This window comes from Schistocerca piceifrons, chromosome 2 (assembly GCF_021461385.2).
Source record: "Schistocerca piceifrons isolate TAMUIC-IGC-003096 chromosome 2, iqSchPice1.1, whole genome shotgun sequence".
NCBI lineage: Eukaryota > Metazoa > Arthropoda > Insecta > Orthoptera > Acrididae > Schistocerca > Schistocerca piceifrons.
This window is the reverse complement of record NC_060139.1, coordinates 27,034,695-27,053,325: the sequence shown is the minus strand read 5'-3', so window position 1 is coordinate 27,053,325 and position 18,631 is coordinate 27,034,695. Positions and strand designations below refer to the sequence as shown.

Genomic DNA, 18,631 nt, shown 5'->3' with positions numbered 1-18,631 from the left:
AAATGCCGCATGACCTGGCTGACCAACACTTCCGATCTCATGAAGAAGTCACAAATTGGATCGATTCGTGGATCGCTTCAAACGATGAACAATTTTTTCGGCGCGGGATTCGTACGCAGCCCGAAATATGGGAGAAAGTAGTGGCCAGCTATGTAAAATACTTTGAATGATATATGTGTAACCAATTTGTTTCATTAAAGCCTCAAACGTTGGGGAAAAAACGGCGGATGCAAAGTTGTCCAACTTGTGACATAGTAATAACTTTGATGGAAATTAATGAAAGTGCAGAAACATGTTTCCAGAGGACTCCCAGTCGTGCACAAAAAGCTAAGGCGTCACATGGCGAGTGATCAGAGTAACTATAGCGCCATATGGGGCTCGCCCCGCAACACGAGGCAGTTGTAGCTATGGTGAAAGATGGTGCATATCAATCAGCGAGCAGTTACGGTGCACTGCGGTAGTGTTCTTTATTACAACATGGCCCATATGACTTCAAACGGGAAAGAATCATCGGGAAACAGGAAGGAGGGCGAAGTGTAACGTACGTAGTCCAGGAGTGTGGTATTGCTCACAGCGTTGTTTGAGATGCATGGGAAGCGTTCCGAACAACAGGTACCACTTCCCAAAGAGGAAGAGGCGATCGACTACGGCGAACTGCAGCAGCAGATGATCGCTAAATACACTACTGGCCATTAAAATTGCTACACCACGAAGATGACGTGCTACAGACGCGAAATTTAACCGACAGGAAGAAGATGCTGTGATATGCAAATGATTAGCTTTTCAGAGCATTCACACAAGGTTGGCGCCGGTGGCGACACCTACAACGTGCTGATATGAGGAAAGTTTCCAACCGATTTCTCATACACCAACGCTCAGTTGACCGGCGTTGCCTGGTGAAACGTTGTTGTGATGCCTCGTGTAAGGAGGAGAAATGGGTATCATCACGTTTCCGACTTTGATAAAGGTCGGATTGTAGCCTATCGCGATTGCGGTTTATCGTATCGCGACAGTGCTACTCGCCTTGGTCGAGATCCAATGACTGTCAGCAGAATATTGAATCGGTGGGTTCAGGAGGGTAATACGGAACGCCGTGCTGGATCCCAGCGACCTCGTATCACTAGCAGTCGAGATGATATGCATCTTATCCGCATGGCTGTAACGGATCGTGCAGCCACGTCTCGATCCCTGAGTCAACAGATGGGGACGTTTGCAAGACAACAACCATCTGCACGAACAGTTCGACGACGTTTGCAGCAACATGGACTATGAGCTCGGTGACCACGGCTGCGGTTACCCTTGGCGATGCATCACAGACAGGAGCGCCCGCGATGGTATACTCAACGACGAACCTGGGTGCACGAATGGGAAAACGTAATTTTTTCGGATGGATCCAGGTTCTGTTTACAGCATCATGATGGTCACATCCGTGTTTGGCGACATCACGGTGAACGCACATTGGAAGCGTGTATTGGTCATCGCCATACTGGCATCACCCGGCGTGATGGTATGGGTTGCCATTGGTTACACGTCTCGGTCACCTCTTGTTCGCACTGACGGCTCTTTGAACAGAGGACGTTACATTTCAGATGTGTTTCGACACGTGGCTCTACCCTTCATTCGATCCCTGCGAAACCCTACATTTCAGCAGGATAATTCACGACCGCATATTGCAGGTCCTGTACGGGCCTTTCTGGATACAGAAAATGTTCGACTGCTGCCCTGGCCAGCACATTCTCCAGATCTCTCACCAACTGAAAACGTCTGGTCAGTAGTGGCCGAGCAACTGGCTCGTCACAATACGCCAGTCACTACTCTTGATGAACTGTGTTATCGTGTTGAAGCTGCATGGGCAGCTGTACCTGTACACGCCGTCCAAGCTCTGTTTAATTCAATGCCCAGGCGTATGAAGGCCGTTATTACGGCCAGAGGTGGTTGTTCTGGGTTCTGATTTCTCAGGATCTATGCAGCCAAATTGCGTGAAAATGTAATCACATGTCAGTTCTAGTATAACATATTTGTCCAATGAATACCCGTTTATCATCTGCATTTCTTCTTGGTGTAGCAATTTTAATGGCCAGTAGTGTATTTGAACAGGCAAGAAGGGACCCAAGTCATATTGCGGGTGCAATTGCAACTGATTCAACTGGACTGCAGTCCGCCTCCATACCTGAGTGGCTAGCGCGGCAGAACGCCATGCGAAGGGCCCAGCTTCGATTCCCGGCCGGGTGTGTGATTTTCTACACTCGGGGTCTGGTTGTTATGTTGTCTTCATCATCATTTCGTCCTCATAGACACGCAGCTCACCGAAGTAGCGTCGACTAAAAAGACTTGCGTCAGATGACCGGTCTAAACGACGAGAGGCCCCGCCAAAAGCATTCATTTCAACAGGACTGCGAGGCACTTAGTGTCACGCTCCACAGTGGCACAGCGACTGCATTGGGGTAGTCTCTCTGCCCGATGACCAGTACGTTGTATTCCGCTGTCACCCGCACTTAAAAGCGATGCCAAGAGCATAGGGAGTGCACCCACGGACCAACTGAGGGTGGAGTCGCATGCACTTCTCGGATGAGAGGAGATTCAATCTGAGTAGTGATTCTGGTCGTATCCTCATGTTGCGTGAGCGTACTGACCCCCAAATCTTTGAAGCCGGTGCACTCAGTGGTCAACGTTTTTGTGACTGTACTCCTTCTCTATGCATCCCTTGCCTATGTGCAACTTTTGATGGGTGTATTCGGCCCTGACTTCATTTTTGTAGATGACAGTGCGCGACCGCATGAAACAGTGCAGATGGAGGAGCTGTTGAAACAAGAGGATATTCGGTGAGTAGAACCCAACTTAAATCTTATCGACCACGTGTGTTATGCGTTAGGGAAACGTACTGCGGCACGTCTGCATGCCCAGCGACTATCCAGCAGTTGTCAGTTGCGCTGGTGGAGGAATGGAACGCCCTACTACCAAAAGTCCTTACAAGTCTGGGACCGGTATGGGAGAACATTGCAGCCCCCCCCCCCCCCTCCCCGCTCCTACAAATGCGCGCGGCCCCTTAGCATTTGCTAACTCCTGCTACATACGTGGCTAATCCGGCACTGATAGGGCTGGGTAGAAGCAAAAGTCTGAAAGCATAGGCCTACCAAGGCAGTTCACTCTCCCCTACTAATCTCCCTTCTATATCTCCCAGCGAGCTGGCGCGGTGGGTAGCAGACTGGACTTGCAGTCGGGAGGACGACGGTTCAAACTCACGTCCGGTTATCCAGATTTAGGTTTTACACGATGTCTCTAAATCGCGCTGTGCAAATGCCGGGATGGTTCCTTTGAAAAGGTACGACCGATTTCCTTCCTCATCCTTGACACAATCCGAGCTTGTGCTCCGTCTCCAAAGACCTCGATGTAGACGGTAAGTCAATCCCAATCTTCCTTCCTTCCTCTTTTGATGGTGAAGTCCGACTTCATGCCGCTCCGAAATGTTTATTCTCGTTGCTAACTGTAGCTACGTAACAGTATTGTGCACCGTAACAATAAGTAACTATTGTGAAATAATGTTGATTCGTGCTCGGTGTAGTGTGTACCTAGTGATTCTTAATGTTATTTACAAAAATGCGCCGAGAGACTGTAATACCTAGTCCTTCTGGCGACACACCATAAACTTGAAACCAATTAAATTATGCGATTTAGTATAGAGTTTGTTTAAAGTGCCTGTGTATGGAAATAGTATTGTGAAAAATTTAAAGTTACTCGTGTATTTTTTCGTTGGTTGATTTTGTAAGATTTCGACAAAAATGCCTCGAATCGCCTCATCCACTTTTGCTAATCAGTCAGCGATAGAAAAGACTGTTCACAATCAGTTTGTTGAATTTCGCCGCGGTCGGGCTTCCGCCAACGATGAATTTCGTGAAGTTTGATCGAAATCGGTTGTGGCTTCGTGAAAACATTGATGCTGTGCGCGTCATGGTTGAAGAAGGTCGACATATGAGTTATCGCGAGGCAGAGGCTTCCGCGTATATCGAAGATTGCAATACATTCCATATGAATGTTCTGCTATTAAAAATTTTAATCTTTAATCTACCCGCGTAATCCTACAGCATAAAAGGAACCTGGAATTTAATGTGGAATTCGAACCACTTGCCATTCTGGCAAATCTACACGTCATTGGCAATTATGGCTGCATTCATAGCAGACCGAAGAAACGGTGTTTTGGCCGGGATTCGAACCCGTGACTTTTCGGTTTCCAGGCCCGACGCATGGATCTTCATCGTGACAAAACCACCTGGTCCACCACATCAAGCAGATCAATTAATGTCTCATTGTCAGTAGTCAGATGATTTATCGTCTAACGACTTCTTTTGGTCTGTAATGAGAAACAAAATGTATGTTTCATCACCACAAGCTGTTGAATTCTTCTAGAACCAGGTTTTTGCAGTAGGCCTATCATTATCAGAGTGGGAAAATAGTTTTCAGAATTGGTTCGATAGCAAACTATAGTGTATAAATTTTAAAGGCGAATATTTTGAGAAACAAATACGGTACTATAAAAATTCTCAAGCATACAACCGAAATTATTTCAGTGTCTGCACGGTAGACAATCCACACAGGATTAAATGTCTAATGCCTCAGGGTATGTCTCCTCGAATAATCGTTACCATCTGCATTTTCAGAATAGGAAATGCCTTGCTTGCTATATGTGTTCCATGCTTCCGTACTGACAGGTCTGACAGAGGTATTATGCACTAATTAAAATAACATTTAATAACGTTCTTCAGTAGAGAAAAATAAAGGCTGCTATTTTCGATAGAATTGTTCATTTTGCCCAATGGCAATTCATTAGTACTGGAAGGAACTAATTGTACAGCTGAAGCGAGACATTTGCTACTTCAAACTTAATTGAGCGCCTGTTAGTCCTGTCAACTCCAGACTCATTAGAAGTCACAATAATCGTTAATGGTGCTTTTCAGTCTGTAAGAGCAGTAACTCCTTTCGTCTTGAGAGTGGAGGATTCCTTCCTAAAGATTAACAAGTTCACCTTAAGGTCGTCCTGTTTACTACCTCAATCACCTGGAAAGAAATGTTTTGCCTGAACTTCATCAAACAGCTGACTTGAGACAACTGCCTTAAATCCTCAGAAGGCTAAGAAATTCTGTAGTGATTTACTCGAGTTGTCTCATTTACATAAAAACACCCTCATCTCTCACAAACTAACTTTCGAACAAATGTCAGATTAATTGTAGTGACTTAATTTATTCAGGTAAGAGACTTTTCATTATTTCTGCAAGAAAGAATTATAATAATTACGGAGTTATATCCATTTTCTATTAGGAATTTTATTCAGATAGGCACATTATAATTCAATAGTTATAGAAAGGTAATTTCAGATACATTTTCTTTCACTTATAGGTGCCCACCTTGAATTTCGTAAGTGATGGATGTACAGTGACAGACATAAACAACTCAGCAGGTGGAAGTAGGGAATGGGGAGAGTGAAAACAACCCTGGCTCCCAGCGATAATATCCTTTCACCTGAGCTGTCCACATGTGTCATGAATCAGTGCACAGTTTCAGTCAGTTGTTATATTCTTCTAATCCATTGGCTTCATATTATTTCACATACATATTCTGCCATAAATGAGATCTTTGGGTGTGGAGAATGAGTGAAAAGTGCATTAGTACTGAGAAGTAGTGTTGTAAAAATGCTTCTTTGTCTGAAGGACATTTAACAACTTAAAACCTGTTATGTGGTGTTAGTCACAGTTTTGCCAAACAGGGTTGAGTGTGTCCGTACCGATTTTTAAACTCGTGTTTATGTTCAAGGCAACATGTAATACACAGTTGGATAAATCTTTTGAAAGACATAATATCTTGTCATAATGTCTTAACATTCTAATTCCCCACTAATCCACTGAACAATGAACCCAAGAGTTTTATCTGTTTTGTACTCTAGAAAACCATTATCAATTTACTGGTTCAGTAAAGTAACGTTCCGTGAGGAACAGTCATTTATGGACAAAATTTGGTTTAAACTCCAATATTCATTGTAAGCAGTAAGTTGAATTTTTTGTGTGTTACTTGATCAGTCGCAGCCATGAGTGTCCACAGAAATTTATCCCCGGGGCAGAAGAGGGGTGGGGAGGGGGTAAGTGGAATGCAAAGCTCTTCATTCATCAACTGAATGTATATTATACACCAATTACTAAGGCCACAGTATTGTCTCATTGTGATCAGTGACATAATGCAACAACTGTCTAAACTTAGCAGAACCACAGCAACTCACTTCTAGAAGTGTATGAGAATTCTGTAATAAATAAAAGCTCTATGCTCGAGATTCTAGGAGGGGACAGTGCTGTCAGTCAGTGATGAACAGCCCATTATGGACAAAGCTTTCGATTTGTGCTCCTTTCTCCTCTGCCATTAACATTCTTGGTCTCTTCCTTCATGACAAAATACATTTGGTTCCTTCATGACAAAACATATTTGTTTTGGAGGCATATTTAGTAGTGCAGATATCTTTTCTGTTGGCCGCTGTTCTATAGGAAGAGCAGTAACTTTTTTCAGAGTAGCAGCAATATAATGACATAAGCCACTAATTCTCAACCCTTTCATAGATAACTTGATACATAAGCATCCTAACATTTTTATTTTACTGCAGCTTTTATTATATTTTAAATTATTATATTTTACTGCAGCTTTCATGAGCATTTTATTGTAGCTGGATTTCTTTTATAACTGAAATCTTGAAATATTCTACATCTCTGGGGTTTCTCTGTGTGAACAACTTTACATAATGTTATTCTTTTGTCAAAGGAGGATAAAAGAAATAAGTACAGCTTTCTCTAGTCTCAGTTTCATTCGGACAAGCACAGTTAATGAATACACTGCTTCCTCATTATGAAATGCACTTCCTGTACAGAGTATAATTACAGCAAACTAGAAGTAGTTAAACATTAGCAACAAGTCAGATGCCTTGGTGGTTATTTATTGACTCTCAAGCTGAAAATTGTGATGATGTACACATGAATATTATGTTGTGAAGTGCTGTGCCAAACATTGTACCACAGTGTGCTTGTAAGTTCAATTTATTACATAACTGTACAGTGCTCTGTTAATGGGCCTACAACTTTCAAACGTAAAATGAAATATATGTTACCTACAATCTTTCTTTGTGGCAAAGATAACTGTGGATTTTATGAGTCAACACAAACCGAGAAGCATCATGATTCAGTTACACGCATCACGTAATTTGTTATCAGTGTACAACTGTACAGTGACTTAATACTTTTTGAAGATCAGACCCTGTTATGTGTTTCTGGTAGTCATTTTTTATATATCAGTCAAGGAAAGGAAAATTCAAACAACCTTCTTAGTGCCATTGTGGCTTTACAGATTATCATATTTTTTAAATCTAAAAAAATCACATCTAGTGCAATGATTCAACCAGTTCTTATATTTTTGATATTTTCATCAAAAAGGTGAAGCAAATTATTCATAAAAATATTATTCATTATGAAAACCATATCTGTCAAATGAAGAATGATGGCCATTGTTATCTGTGGTAACTAACGGCATAGGAAATGTGCTAGACTTTCGGTCATCTATTAAGCTATATATAAAAGAAAGTATTTAGGAAGTTAAATCTCTTTTTTGCTAAGAATTTTATTTAGATTGGTACAGGTGAAAAAAGTAAAGTTTTAGAAAGGTTATTAAGATAGATTTTCTTTCATACAAAGCTTGCATTTCATTAGTGATGAAGAGGAGAAATTTACAGTGGAAGAGAGAGAGAAAGAAATGAGCAGGTGGAAGTAGGGAGTGGGGGGAAGTGAAAACAATACTGCTTGGCTGGAGTGCTCCACTTTCTACTTACAGCTGCACATCAGCTGTAATTGCCAACAAGTGTAGCATCATGTGCAGCACAAAAGAGATTGTTTCAGCAACATGTATAAGTGTTTGTGAAATACAGTTAGCAGTAGGTAATGCACTGCTTATATTTTAGAGATAACCTATATAACTACACATCTGTGTTAGTAAACAACCTGAAGGAAACTGTACTTTTAACAGTGTTGAATGGGTTCTGAATATAAAATTGTGTAGATTAAATGGCAGGTAGGACATTTAACATTGTTCCTCTTGGATGAATAATTTTTGTGTGTACCTTAACTTTTCTGAAAGCAGTAGGCTAAACCTAATCATTAATGAAAGTGAAAAACGAGTATCTTTTTAGACAGTATATGGAGTGAGGGTTTGAATTATAGGTGATAAGCTTATAGAACTATACAAATTATACACAATAATACTGAGTTAAAAACATGTTTCATTGTCTGAGGTTTATATATTGTGATTGTGTTCATGTTAATCAGAAGACTTACTGAAAGGGAAAGGAAATGACACATACTAGACATGGAGTAATGTAGGTGTAATTCACTATGGAGAGTAATGAACTGCACATTACGATGTAATTAATAAATAACTTTACATTCCATTTATGCAAGTTACCTGCACTTACTCATGTTTACTGTGGCCAAAATGTGGCCTTCTCTGCAGGAAGAAGAGAATCCACACCACATAAAAGTTGAATTGCTGACAACAAAATCCCACTTACCATCATCATTTCAAATAAATTTTCAGTTATTACCTTTCATTTATCAAGTACAATTAGTAGCCTATAGTTCGCACAATATTGTTCACACACACACACACACACACACACACACAAACACACACACACACACACACACACACACACACACACACTGTGCACACAACCTATCAAAAGAGAACTTTCAGGCTTTTGGAAAGAGATATTAAGCATAATAACAGAGAAAGACATTTATTACAAACTGCATTTATATGTTACAGTATCAATTAACAATCATTAGCATTTAAATGCTTTTATTATTAACAAGGAAGATTATATGTATTCTTAGGGTATTACAGAGAAGCCACTACTTTGGGAAGAAAGAATCCGTCCATAGACATTTTAAGGACAATGGCATGTTTACTATTTATATTTCCCTGTGCCATGCTAATAGACTTATCAACATAAATTTGTAATGCGGATGCATGATATTCTGCCATCTACATTTTACAATTACACTTAAGATAAAAAATTGCAACATATTGTGTTCAATAATGAGTGCTTTATTATTAAAAAATAGGTGCTTGTGGGATTAAACTAACAATCCAAAAACTAGCTCTCTTCTCAGTTTTATGTAAAATAAGGGGAGGGCAACCATACATCTACAGTGTTTTGATGCATGGAGCACAGAAACATAGAAACATATATATAAAAAAAAAACAGCATTCACTCTAGCTTTCGAGCACTAGCTCTGCTCTGCTAGGAAGAGTAGAGACATTCACACACACAACCACACAGACACCAAAACTGTGGCTATGGCAAGACTCAGGAGTGTGCAATTGGCTGTGTTTGTGGTTGTGTGTGAGTGAATGTGTGTACTATTGTTAGAAAAAGAACTAGTGTAAATGCTATTTTCTGTTATATATTTGTATGCTGTACTTGTTGATCTGCTATAGGTGAGTTGTTCCCTTTCCCTTATTTTATGTATTTCTCTCTTCTTATTTTTAATTCTAAGAGATGTGTCAGTAACAGTGTTAATGTGATTTTTCTTTTTTCACATGAGCCGGAGTTTTATGTGTCAGCTAATTTCTAATGTTTGTGCATACTGTATGACAAGTGTGACTTGATTTCAGTGCTTCCAACATTCAGACAAAGAAATCTAGTTTAGCAGTATAAAGAAAGACAGCATTAACATATAGTTCACAATTTGTGTAAGATAATTGTTATATCATATTCACAATATTCATGAACAAAAAAATTTTTATATGGTTATATGCTGGTCAGTCACAGGGTTTTCTTCTATATAAATGACTGTTTCTGTTCAAGAATTCCTCTTAGGTGTAGTTGTTGTTAGAGAGAAATATCTTTAATTTACATTTGAAATTGCTTCTGCTGTCTGTCAGACACTTCATTTACATTGGTAGACTGCTGTCTAGACTGCTAATTTCATTCAATTTCTGTGCCAAATTTTGTTTCATTAAAGGATAATGCAGTTTATTTTTTTGTATGATGTTATGCTAGTGAATATTTGTGTTACTACTGATAACAAATTCTATTAGTGTGGATGTTATTAATATTCTCAGCTTCTTATTTGATGCATCTGAATACTTACTTGCTTTTGTACAATGAGTACATTTTGCCTAGTGAGGAGTCTCCCCATAATATTATCCTGTAAGATATCAGTGAATGAAAACATCCAAAATATGTTAACTTATTGATTTCTATACCTCCAAAGTTGACAATCATTCTTATAGTTACAATGATATATGTTTAAAGCTAATATGATGTTATCCTTTTTATTTGTATTGCCTGATGAACGACCATTGTGATTTTATGACATATTAACTATTATACAACTGATATCAAACATTTATTACTTTATGTAAAAACTGTGTTGGTCATCTATTGTTGATAGCTACTTGCTTTATTTTCAGTCAAAACCCCTGAGTCACTGGGTTCACATTTAAAGCAGCTTTTGGCAGAAGCTGAACGCCGCGTACAAGAACTGGGTGGTGGAGCGATATCACCCATAGATGATCATCTGCTATCCTGCAACAACAACAATAATAACAATATCAACATGCATCGGGCATCGTTCAGTAGTGTTATTCAGCACACAGCAGCAGCTGCTTCAGTGACTAGTTGTGGTGGAGGCGGAGATGCAGCCACAGATAAACAGCTGATGCTATGGGAGCGCAGGGCTAAGGGTCTGAAGAAGATGCTTCTTGGATTTGACCAGGCTCGTGAGTATGACTTTTTAATGCTTTCAATCTACTTATGAAGTGAAGGGTATTTTTACTGAGAGATGACAGTACTTGCTGGCTTCACTTGGTCTTTATTTTCATTTGTTTTCTGAGACAATTCTAGGCTACTCAAGAACATAGTAAAAATGAAAATTCAGAAAAATCATTAAAATATTAGTATTTCACACTCAAAAATATTCCTGAATGCTCAAAAAAACTTAAGTACTCTTTAATGCACTTAAGTATCTAACAGTACCACAGTTTGGAAAAAAATTACTCTTTGACTCACTGACATTTCTGTATAGAACCCCGAGAACATTGTCAAGCTTTCAAAAATGTTCAAAAACATTTTAAAAACTCTAGAACATCCCAGAACATTGTAAAAAATTTAAATATGCAATACACATAAAATTCCTTCATAGTAACTTTTCTGTTTGTTCTCTGTGCCTGTATATGAGTTCCTTTGTTTCAAATTGAAGAGTCTACATTTTTTCCTCTTATAAAAATTAACAGATATTAACATGTTTCATAAGAATGATGTGTTTCTGTGATACATTGCATTGCTTCTCTTGTTTGATGAATAATTATGTCATGGCTCTTGTACTCAATGTCCACATGCACAATGGTAATTTCATTTACTTGAGGTGCATTTATTTGACATTTATGTTCTCCTACTGGTCTTTTGTTGGCTCAGATCACAACTTTATGCTCATTGGATACTATTTTATCTGACACTGTTCATTATACTTATGTAAATCCTCTACAGTTCTTAACTGATTTCCCATATCAATTCACTTATATTTGCATGATATTCATCACCTTCCATCTGTTCATCACCAGTGAAAAACAGTTGGAAAATTTTATTAGATCATGCAGCGATTCCACTCTATTATAGACTTATCCTTGAATCGAAAACACAGGAGTGAATCGATGGCCTTCACTGTTTTTGTTCTGGAATTTGCCCAGTCATGTATTGAAATAATTCTGGTGGAGGCACTTCCATTGGCGCTAATCATCTTTTCATTCATGCAGCACAATCCGGTTGTTCCTTTTTTCTGAATTTCCTGGTACTGCAGAACTAATACACTTGATCCATTTTGTCAGTGACAGCATTTTTGTGTTTGTTGTACTCTTTAGTCGAATCATAACAGAAAGTTCCACTTGTCAAACTGTAATCTCTATTTTTTTCTGCTTTGCTCTTCTCATACACTAATGTTTATTCACTTATGATCTCATTACCTATTCATTTATTTGATTTCATAATCCTGTTTCTTCTTCAGATTCTCTATATATAATTTATGAGTTTCTCACTCAGTCCTCTTCTCTGATTTCATCTCATTGTTCTTCAGTCAACTTTTCTTTCAGTCTATTCATTTTCTCCCATTGTGAACCTAAACATGCTTCTCTTTCCTCATCTGTTTCATTTCTGCATTGTTCTTTCTGTTTCCTTCTTTCCAGTTCACCACTGGCCAGATGTCATCCTTTTTCCACATTTCTGCATCCTGTTAGATGTTAATATTACTTACCCCACTAAAATTTCACTTAATAACACTGTTCACTACCTTAAGCAATTCACTCCCACTTAAATTTATTTCACTTTCTATCATTTTCACCTTTCCTTGATCCACTCTAATACATTTCCAGAAGTGTACTGACACATGTGTCTCATCATCATCTATCTATACCTTTCCGAACTGGTACATATCCCCACTAAACAGGATAATGGAGCATTTGAGAACATTCTCGAACATACTTCAATGTTCTGCAACATTCTGGTACATTCTAGAACTTCTTGAACCTTTTGGAAGATTCTGTAACATTCCCCAATGTTCTTGAACAATCTAGAAGGAATGTTGTAGCCAGCTTCAGACACTTCAGCACGTGTTTCCCAGCTGTTTCATCAACTTCTCATAAGAAGTTCATTGGTACGATGCTTCTTTGACAGCCATATCTTCAAACCCAATCCCTGTAGTTCCAAACCAAAAACGTCTTCATGGATAGAGGATCAAGAGCTGCCCTGAAACATTACCCACATGCTGTGGTAAATATTATGAGATATTATGATCGGGCTTCAGTTGCCAGAGACTATGGTTAGATGTGTATGAGTTGTGTTTGAGAGTGTGTGTGTGTGTGTGTGTGTGTATATATTGTCTGTTTATGACAAAGGTCTTCATCTACATCTACATCTACATTGATACTCCGCAAGCCACCGAACGGTGTGTGGCGGAGGGCACTTTACGTGCCACTGTCATTACCTCTCTTTCCTGTTCCAGTCGCGTATGGTTCGCAGGAAGAACGACTGTCTGAAAGCCTCCGTGCGCGCTCTAATCTCTCTAATTTTACATTCGTGACCTCCTCGGGAGGTATAAGTAGGGGGAAGCAATATATTCGATACCTCATCCAGAAACGCACCCTCTCCAAACCTGGCGAGCAAGCTACACCGCGATGCAGAGCGCCTCTCTTGCAGAGTCTGCCACTTGAGTTTATTAAACATCTCCGTAACGCTATCACGGTTACCAAATAACCCGGTGACAAAACGCGCCGCTCTTCTTTGGATCTTCTCTATCTCCTCCGTCAACCCGACCTGGTACGGATCCCACACTGATGAGCAATACTCAAGTATAGGTCGAACGAGTGTTTTGTAAGCCACCTCCTTTGTTGATGGACTACATTTTCTAAGCACTCTCCCAATGAATCTCAACCTGGTACCCGCCTTACCAACAATTAATTTTATATGATCATTCCACTTCAAATCGTTCCGTACGCACACTCCCAGATATTTTACAGAAGTAACTGCTACCAGTGTTTGTCCCGCTATCATATAATCATACAATAAAGGATCCTTCTTTCTATGTATTCGCAATACATTACATTTGTCTATGTTAAGGGTCAGTTGCCACTCCCTGCACCAAGTGCCTATCCGCTGCAGATCTTCCTGTATTTCGCTACAATTTTCTAATGCAGCAACTTCTCTGTATACTACAGCATCATCCGCGAAAAGCCGCATGGAACTTCCGACACTATCTACTAGGTCATTTATATATATTGTGAAAAGCAATGGTCCCATAACACTCCCCTGTGGCACGCCAGAGGTTACTTTAACGTCTGTAGACGTCTCTCCATTGATAACAACATGCTGTGTTCTGTTTGCTAAAAACTCTTCAATCCAGCCACACAGCTGGTCTGATATTCCGTAGGCTCTTACTTTGTTTATCAGGCGACAGTGCGGAACTGTATCGAACGCCTTCCGGAAGTCAAGAATAATAGCATCTACCTGGGAGCCTGTATCTAATATTTTCTGGGTCTCATGAACAAATAAGGCGAGTTGGGTCTCACACGATCGCTGTTTCCGGAATCCATGTTGATTCCTACATAGTAGATTCTGGGTTTCCAGAAATGACATGATACGCGAGCAAAAAACATGTTCTAAAATTCTACAAGAGATCGACGTAAGAGATATAGGTCTATAGTTTTGCGCATCTGCTCGACGACCCTTCTTGAAGACTGGGACTATCTGTGCTCTTTTCCAATCATTTGGAACCCTCCGTTCCTCTAGAGACTTGCGGTACACGGCTGTTAGAAGGGGGGCAAGTTCTTTCGCGTACTCTGTGTAGAATCGAATTGGTATCCCGTCAGGTCCAGTGGACTTTCCTCTATTGAGTGATTCCAGTTGCTTTTCTATTCCTTGGACACTTATTTCGATGTCAGCCATTTTTTCGTTTGTGCGAGGATTTAGAGAAGGAACTGCAGTGCGGTCTTCCTCTGTGAAACAGCTTTGGAAAAAGGTGTTTAGTATTTCAGCTTTACGCGTGCCATCCTCTGTTTCAATGCCATCATCATCCCGTAGTGTCTGGATATGCTGTTTCGTGCCACTTACTGATTTAACGTTTCTTGGCTGAAAGCTCACTTTCCAACTGTCTTTTTGTTGTGCCTATCTGCGACTCAGAATCTCCGCTATACAGTGATTAGCAACTATCCTTTTCATAATATTACTATATTATGAGATAATATTGATAAGAAAGGTAGTGAAAAATATTAACACTGGAGTAAATGAGATGAGACTAATTGCAAGAAAACTGGACTTTATTTTTATAATCCCTCAGTTTTTCCATTGCCATAGCATGTGTATTGTCTTGAAGAAAAGTGATACATTTTATTTCTGCTATTTATACCAGTTATCTCTTTTTCCATTCCAGTCAGTCAGTAAGATTTGCATAATATTTGCAAGTTCCTATTTAACCTCTTACAACATAACCTGTAAGGAGAAGATAATGTTGACCTTTGACTTACATTACTGTGCAATGTGTACCAGGATACTTGAAAGAAAGTTTCATTGACATCCGTGTCACCTGTGTTCTGCTAAAGAAAAGTTATTTTTTGTTTATCTGCTTCTATTATTACTCCCCATCAGTTGTTCATTTCCTGGAAATGTTTGTTATTAAGTGCGATAGGACACATGAGGTAACCTCCTCAGAATTTTGTTTTATTTCCTGTTTTTCGGTCTTTCAATATTTCTTCATTTTTTCAGTGTGTGTTTTTATGATTTTATCTGTCCATCCTGTGATGTACTTTCAGCCTTTTCCTGAAAACCACCCGAACTTTCTAATCTTGTTTTGAAATGTTGGCCTTTCTAGAATTTCTACTTTTGTATCATTATTTTCTGCTGAGTCCTATTTCACTTTTCTGAAACAACTGATCTATGTTTTAGGATTTTGTCAAAGTGGGTCTAATAGAACACATACAGAATATAGACGTACGACACACAGCATCTGCGACGTCTTTCGACGTAGCAAGAATCTTACATCCCCACAGCAACATTACTAGGAAAGCAATAATAGATATAAAAAGTATCCACAAACTGATCACTCAACAAAACTGCTTCCAGTTTTAGAATAAATATTATTTGCAAAGTGATGGGCTAGCCATGCCAGGAATATTAGCCAACATTTTTATAAGTCGTTTAGAAAATCAAGATATTTGAAAAGGTAGTCACTGATCAAAGTTATGTCAATGACATTATTTGTATTTTATGTGAGCCAAATGGAAAAGCAGATGAACTCAACACAGAAATCAACAAAGCACATCAGAACATAAAGAAGATCAAATAAATTTTCTTAATATAAAGTTAATGAAGGGAAATGGCAAACGTTCTTTCAACATTTATGGAAAAACATACAGCCAAAGACCCAATAAAACATACAACATCAAACAATCCCCACAACCAGAAGCTGGCTGCACTTAGGCACATATTCTGTAGAATAAACAGAATTTCACTCAACAAGAGAGATTATGAAAAAGAAATGCAATCAATCATGCAAATTGGTTGGAAGTATGGGTGTAACACACACATTCAAGACTCATTCAAAAATTAAAACACAAAGACAAAACAAAACACAACCCACTCAACATCTCCAGAATCCAGTAAAAATCACAAGCCCTAAACCCACATATATACACAACTCATACATACAAAGTGACAACACCACACAAAAACAAAATATATGGTACCGGTACTTCATGACTTAGACATATAAATTAACACACAGTGGAAAAATACTTAAGATACAGGGCCTCCTTAAAGCATGTAAAATGGTACAAACTCTCCAACCAAACTGAAGCCAACCAACAATCAAGAGGGACAAATTCCAGGGATCAGGAATACAAAAATGTTGTGACACAATATACATAGGCATGACATACAGGAATTTTAAAACATATTACACAGAATACAGTAGGTGTTGAAAGTAGCATAACAATCATCCTACCAACTTAGAACAATGCATGAAAATCATCAGGATAATAAGCACAAACAAATGTGATATCCCCCACACAGGATAACTAACACATCCAAAAAGCCAATGCAAAGAAGAGAAAATTGATAAACAACTAGTCACATGTGATTCTTCAGGGTTTCCCAATGATACATTGACATGAATAATAGTTCGCGACACTCTCACATGATATTTTGACAGCACGACTTGCTGTCTTCTTCAAGTTCTCCCTGAGACATGTCAACTTGTCAAGTAGACATATATCTACACACACACAGATGATAAATGGCTAGGCACGTATCAGCACGCACAGGCGAAAATGACTAGATACATATCAGTACATACACTCTCTGTAAACCTAAGAAAAGAGATGGTAAGGAAACAGTTTATTAGAAAACAGTATCCATATGTAGACCTAACCATATTAAAATAAAACACACATCAAAAAAAGTTTTGCGTCACCCCCATTCCCAGAACTCATGAAGAGAGACGTTGACTGTGGATACTGTATTGCAGACACAGTCCCTTTGCCTGTTCAGGGATGTCACTAAACCCCTCCAAAGATGTAAACAACCATGCACGAGCAGTGCCTATTAGACGGATGGGGTCCAACAGCTGATCAGTTCCAGTCATTCCACCAGGAAGGAGGTATATGGCTCGTGTTGTCTGTAGTTCAACCACGCCTAGACAGTCAATACTGCGGTTTGATCACGTCCGCATTATTAAATAAAATGGCTCTCAGCACTATGGGACTTAACATCTGAGGTCATCAGTCCCCTAGAACTTAGAACTAATTAAACCTAACCAACCTAAGGACATCACACACATCCATGCCCGAGGCAGGATTAGAACCTGTGATCGTAGCGGTCGCGCGGTTCCAGACTGAAGCGCCTAGAACTGCATGGCCACTGTGGCTGGCCCACATTATTACTTTGTGCCACCAGAAGGGCTCTCAACAAGTGAAGTGTCCAGGCATCTTAGAGTGAACCAAAGCGATGTTGCTTGGACATGGAGGAGATACAGATAGACAGGAACTGTCGATGACATGCCTCGCTCAGGCCACCAAAGGGCTACTACTGCAGTGGATGACCACTAGCTACGGATTATGGCTCGGAGGAACCCTGACAGCAACACCACCTTGTTGAATAATGCTTTTCGTGCAGCCACAGCACGTCATGTTATGACTCAAACTGAGCACAATAGGCTGCATGATGTGTAACTTCACTCCTGACGTCCAGGGCAAGGTCCATCTTTGCAATCATGGTACCATGCAGAGTGGTACAGATGGATCCAACAACAAGCTGAATGGACCGCCCAGGAACGACATCATATTCTCTTCACCAATGAGTGTCACATACACTTTCAACCAGACAGTCATCAGAGATGTGGAACACCTTAGGCACACTGTCCAGCGAGTGCAGCAAGGTGGAGGTTCCCTGCTGTTTTAGAGGGGCATTATGTGGGGCCGATGTATGCAGCTGGTGGTCATGGAAGGTGCCGTAACAGCTGTACAATATGTGAATGCCATCCTCTGACCAATAGTGCAACCATATCAGCAGGATATTGCTGAGGGATTCGTCTTCATGGACAACAATTCGCACCCCCGCCATGCACATCTTGTGAATGACTTCCTTCAGGATAATGACATTGCTCGACTAGAGTGGCCAGCATATTGCCCAGACATGAACCCTATTGAACATGCCTGGGATAGATTGAAAAGGGCTGTTTATGGATGAGCTGACCCACCAACCACTCTGAGGGGACTATGGCGAATCACTGTTGAGGAGTGGGACAATCAGGACTAACAGTTCCTTGATGAATTTGTGGATAGTATGCCATGACGACTACAGGCATGCATCAATGCAAGAGGACGTGCTACAGGATGTTAGAGGTACCGGTGTGTACAGCAATCTCGACCACCACCTCTGAAGGTCTTTTGATGAGCAATAAAAAGGGTGGAAATGATGTTTATGTTGATCTCTATTCCAATTTTGTGTACAGGTTCCGAAACTCTCAGAACCGAGGTGATGCAAAAGTTTTTTTGATGTGTGTAA

General features: G+C 39.9%; 1 protein-coding gene across 7 annotated transcripts in view; it reads left to right on the top strand.

Annotated features, from left to right (window-relative positions):
- The window catches only part of LOC124775910 (ankyrin repeat and fibronectin type-III domain-containing protein 1), a 703,384-nt gene that overhangs the window by 584,507 nt on the left and 100,246 nt on the right, over positions 1-18,631 (top strand). For all 7 annotated transcript variants that reach the window (XM_047250748.1, XM_047250750.1, XM_047250747.1 and 4 more), the window contains exon 5: positions 10,498-10,806. In XM_047250748.1, the coding sequence (XP_047106704.1) occupies positions 10,498-10,806 (309 nt within the window). The remainder of the gene's footprint in view (positions 1-10,497; positions 10,807-18,631) is intronic.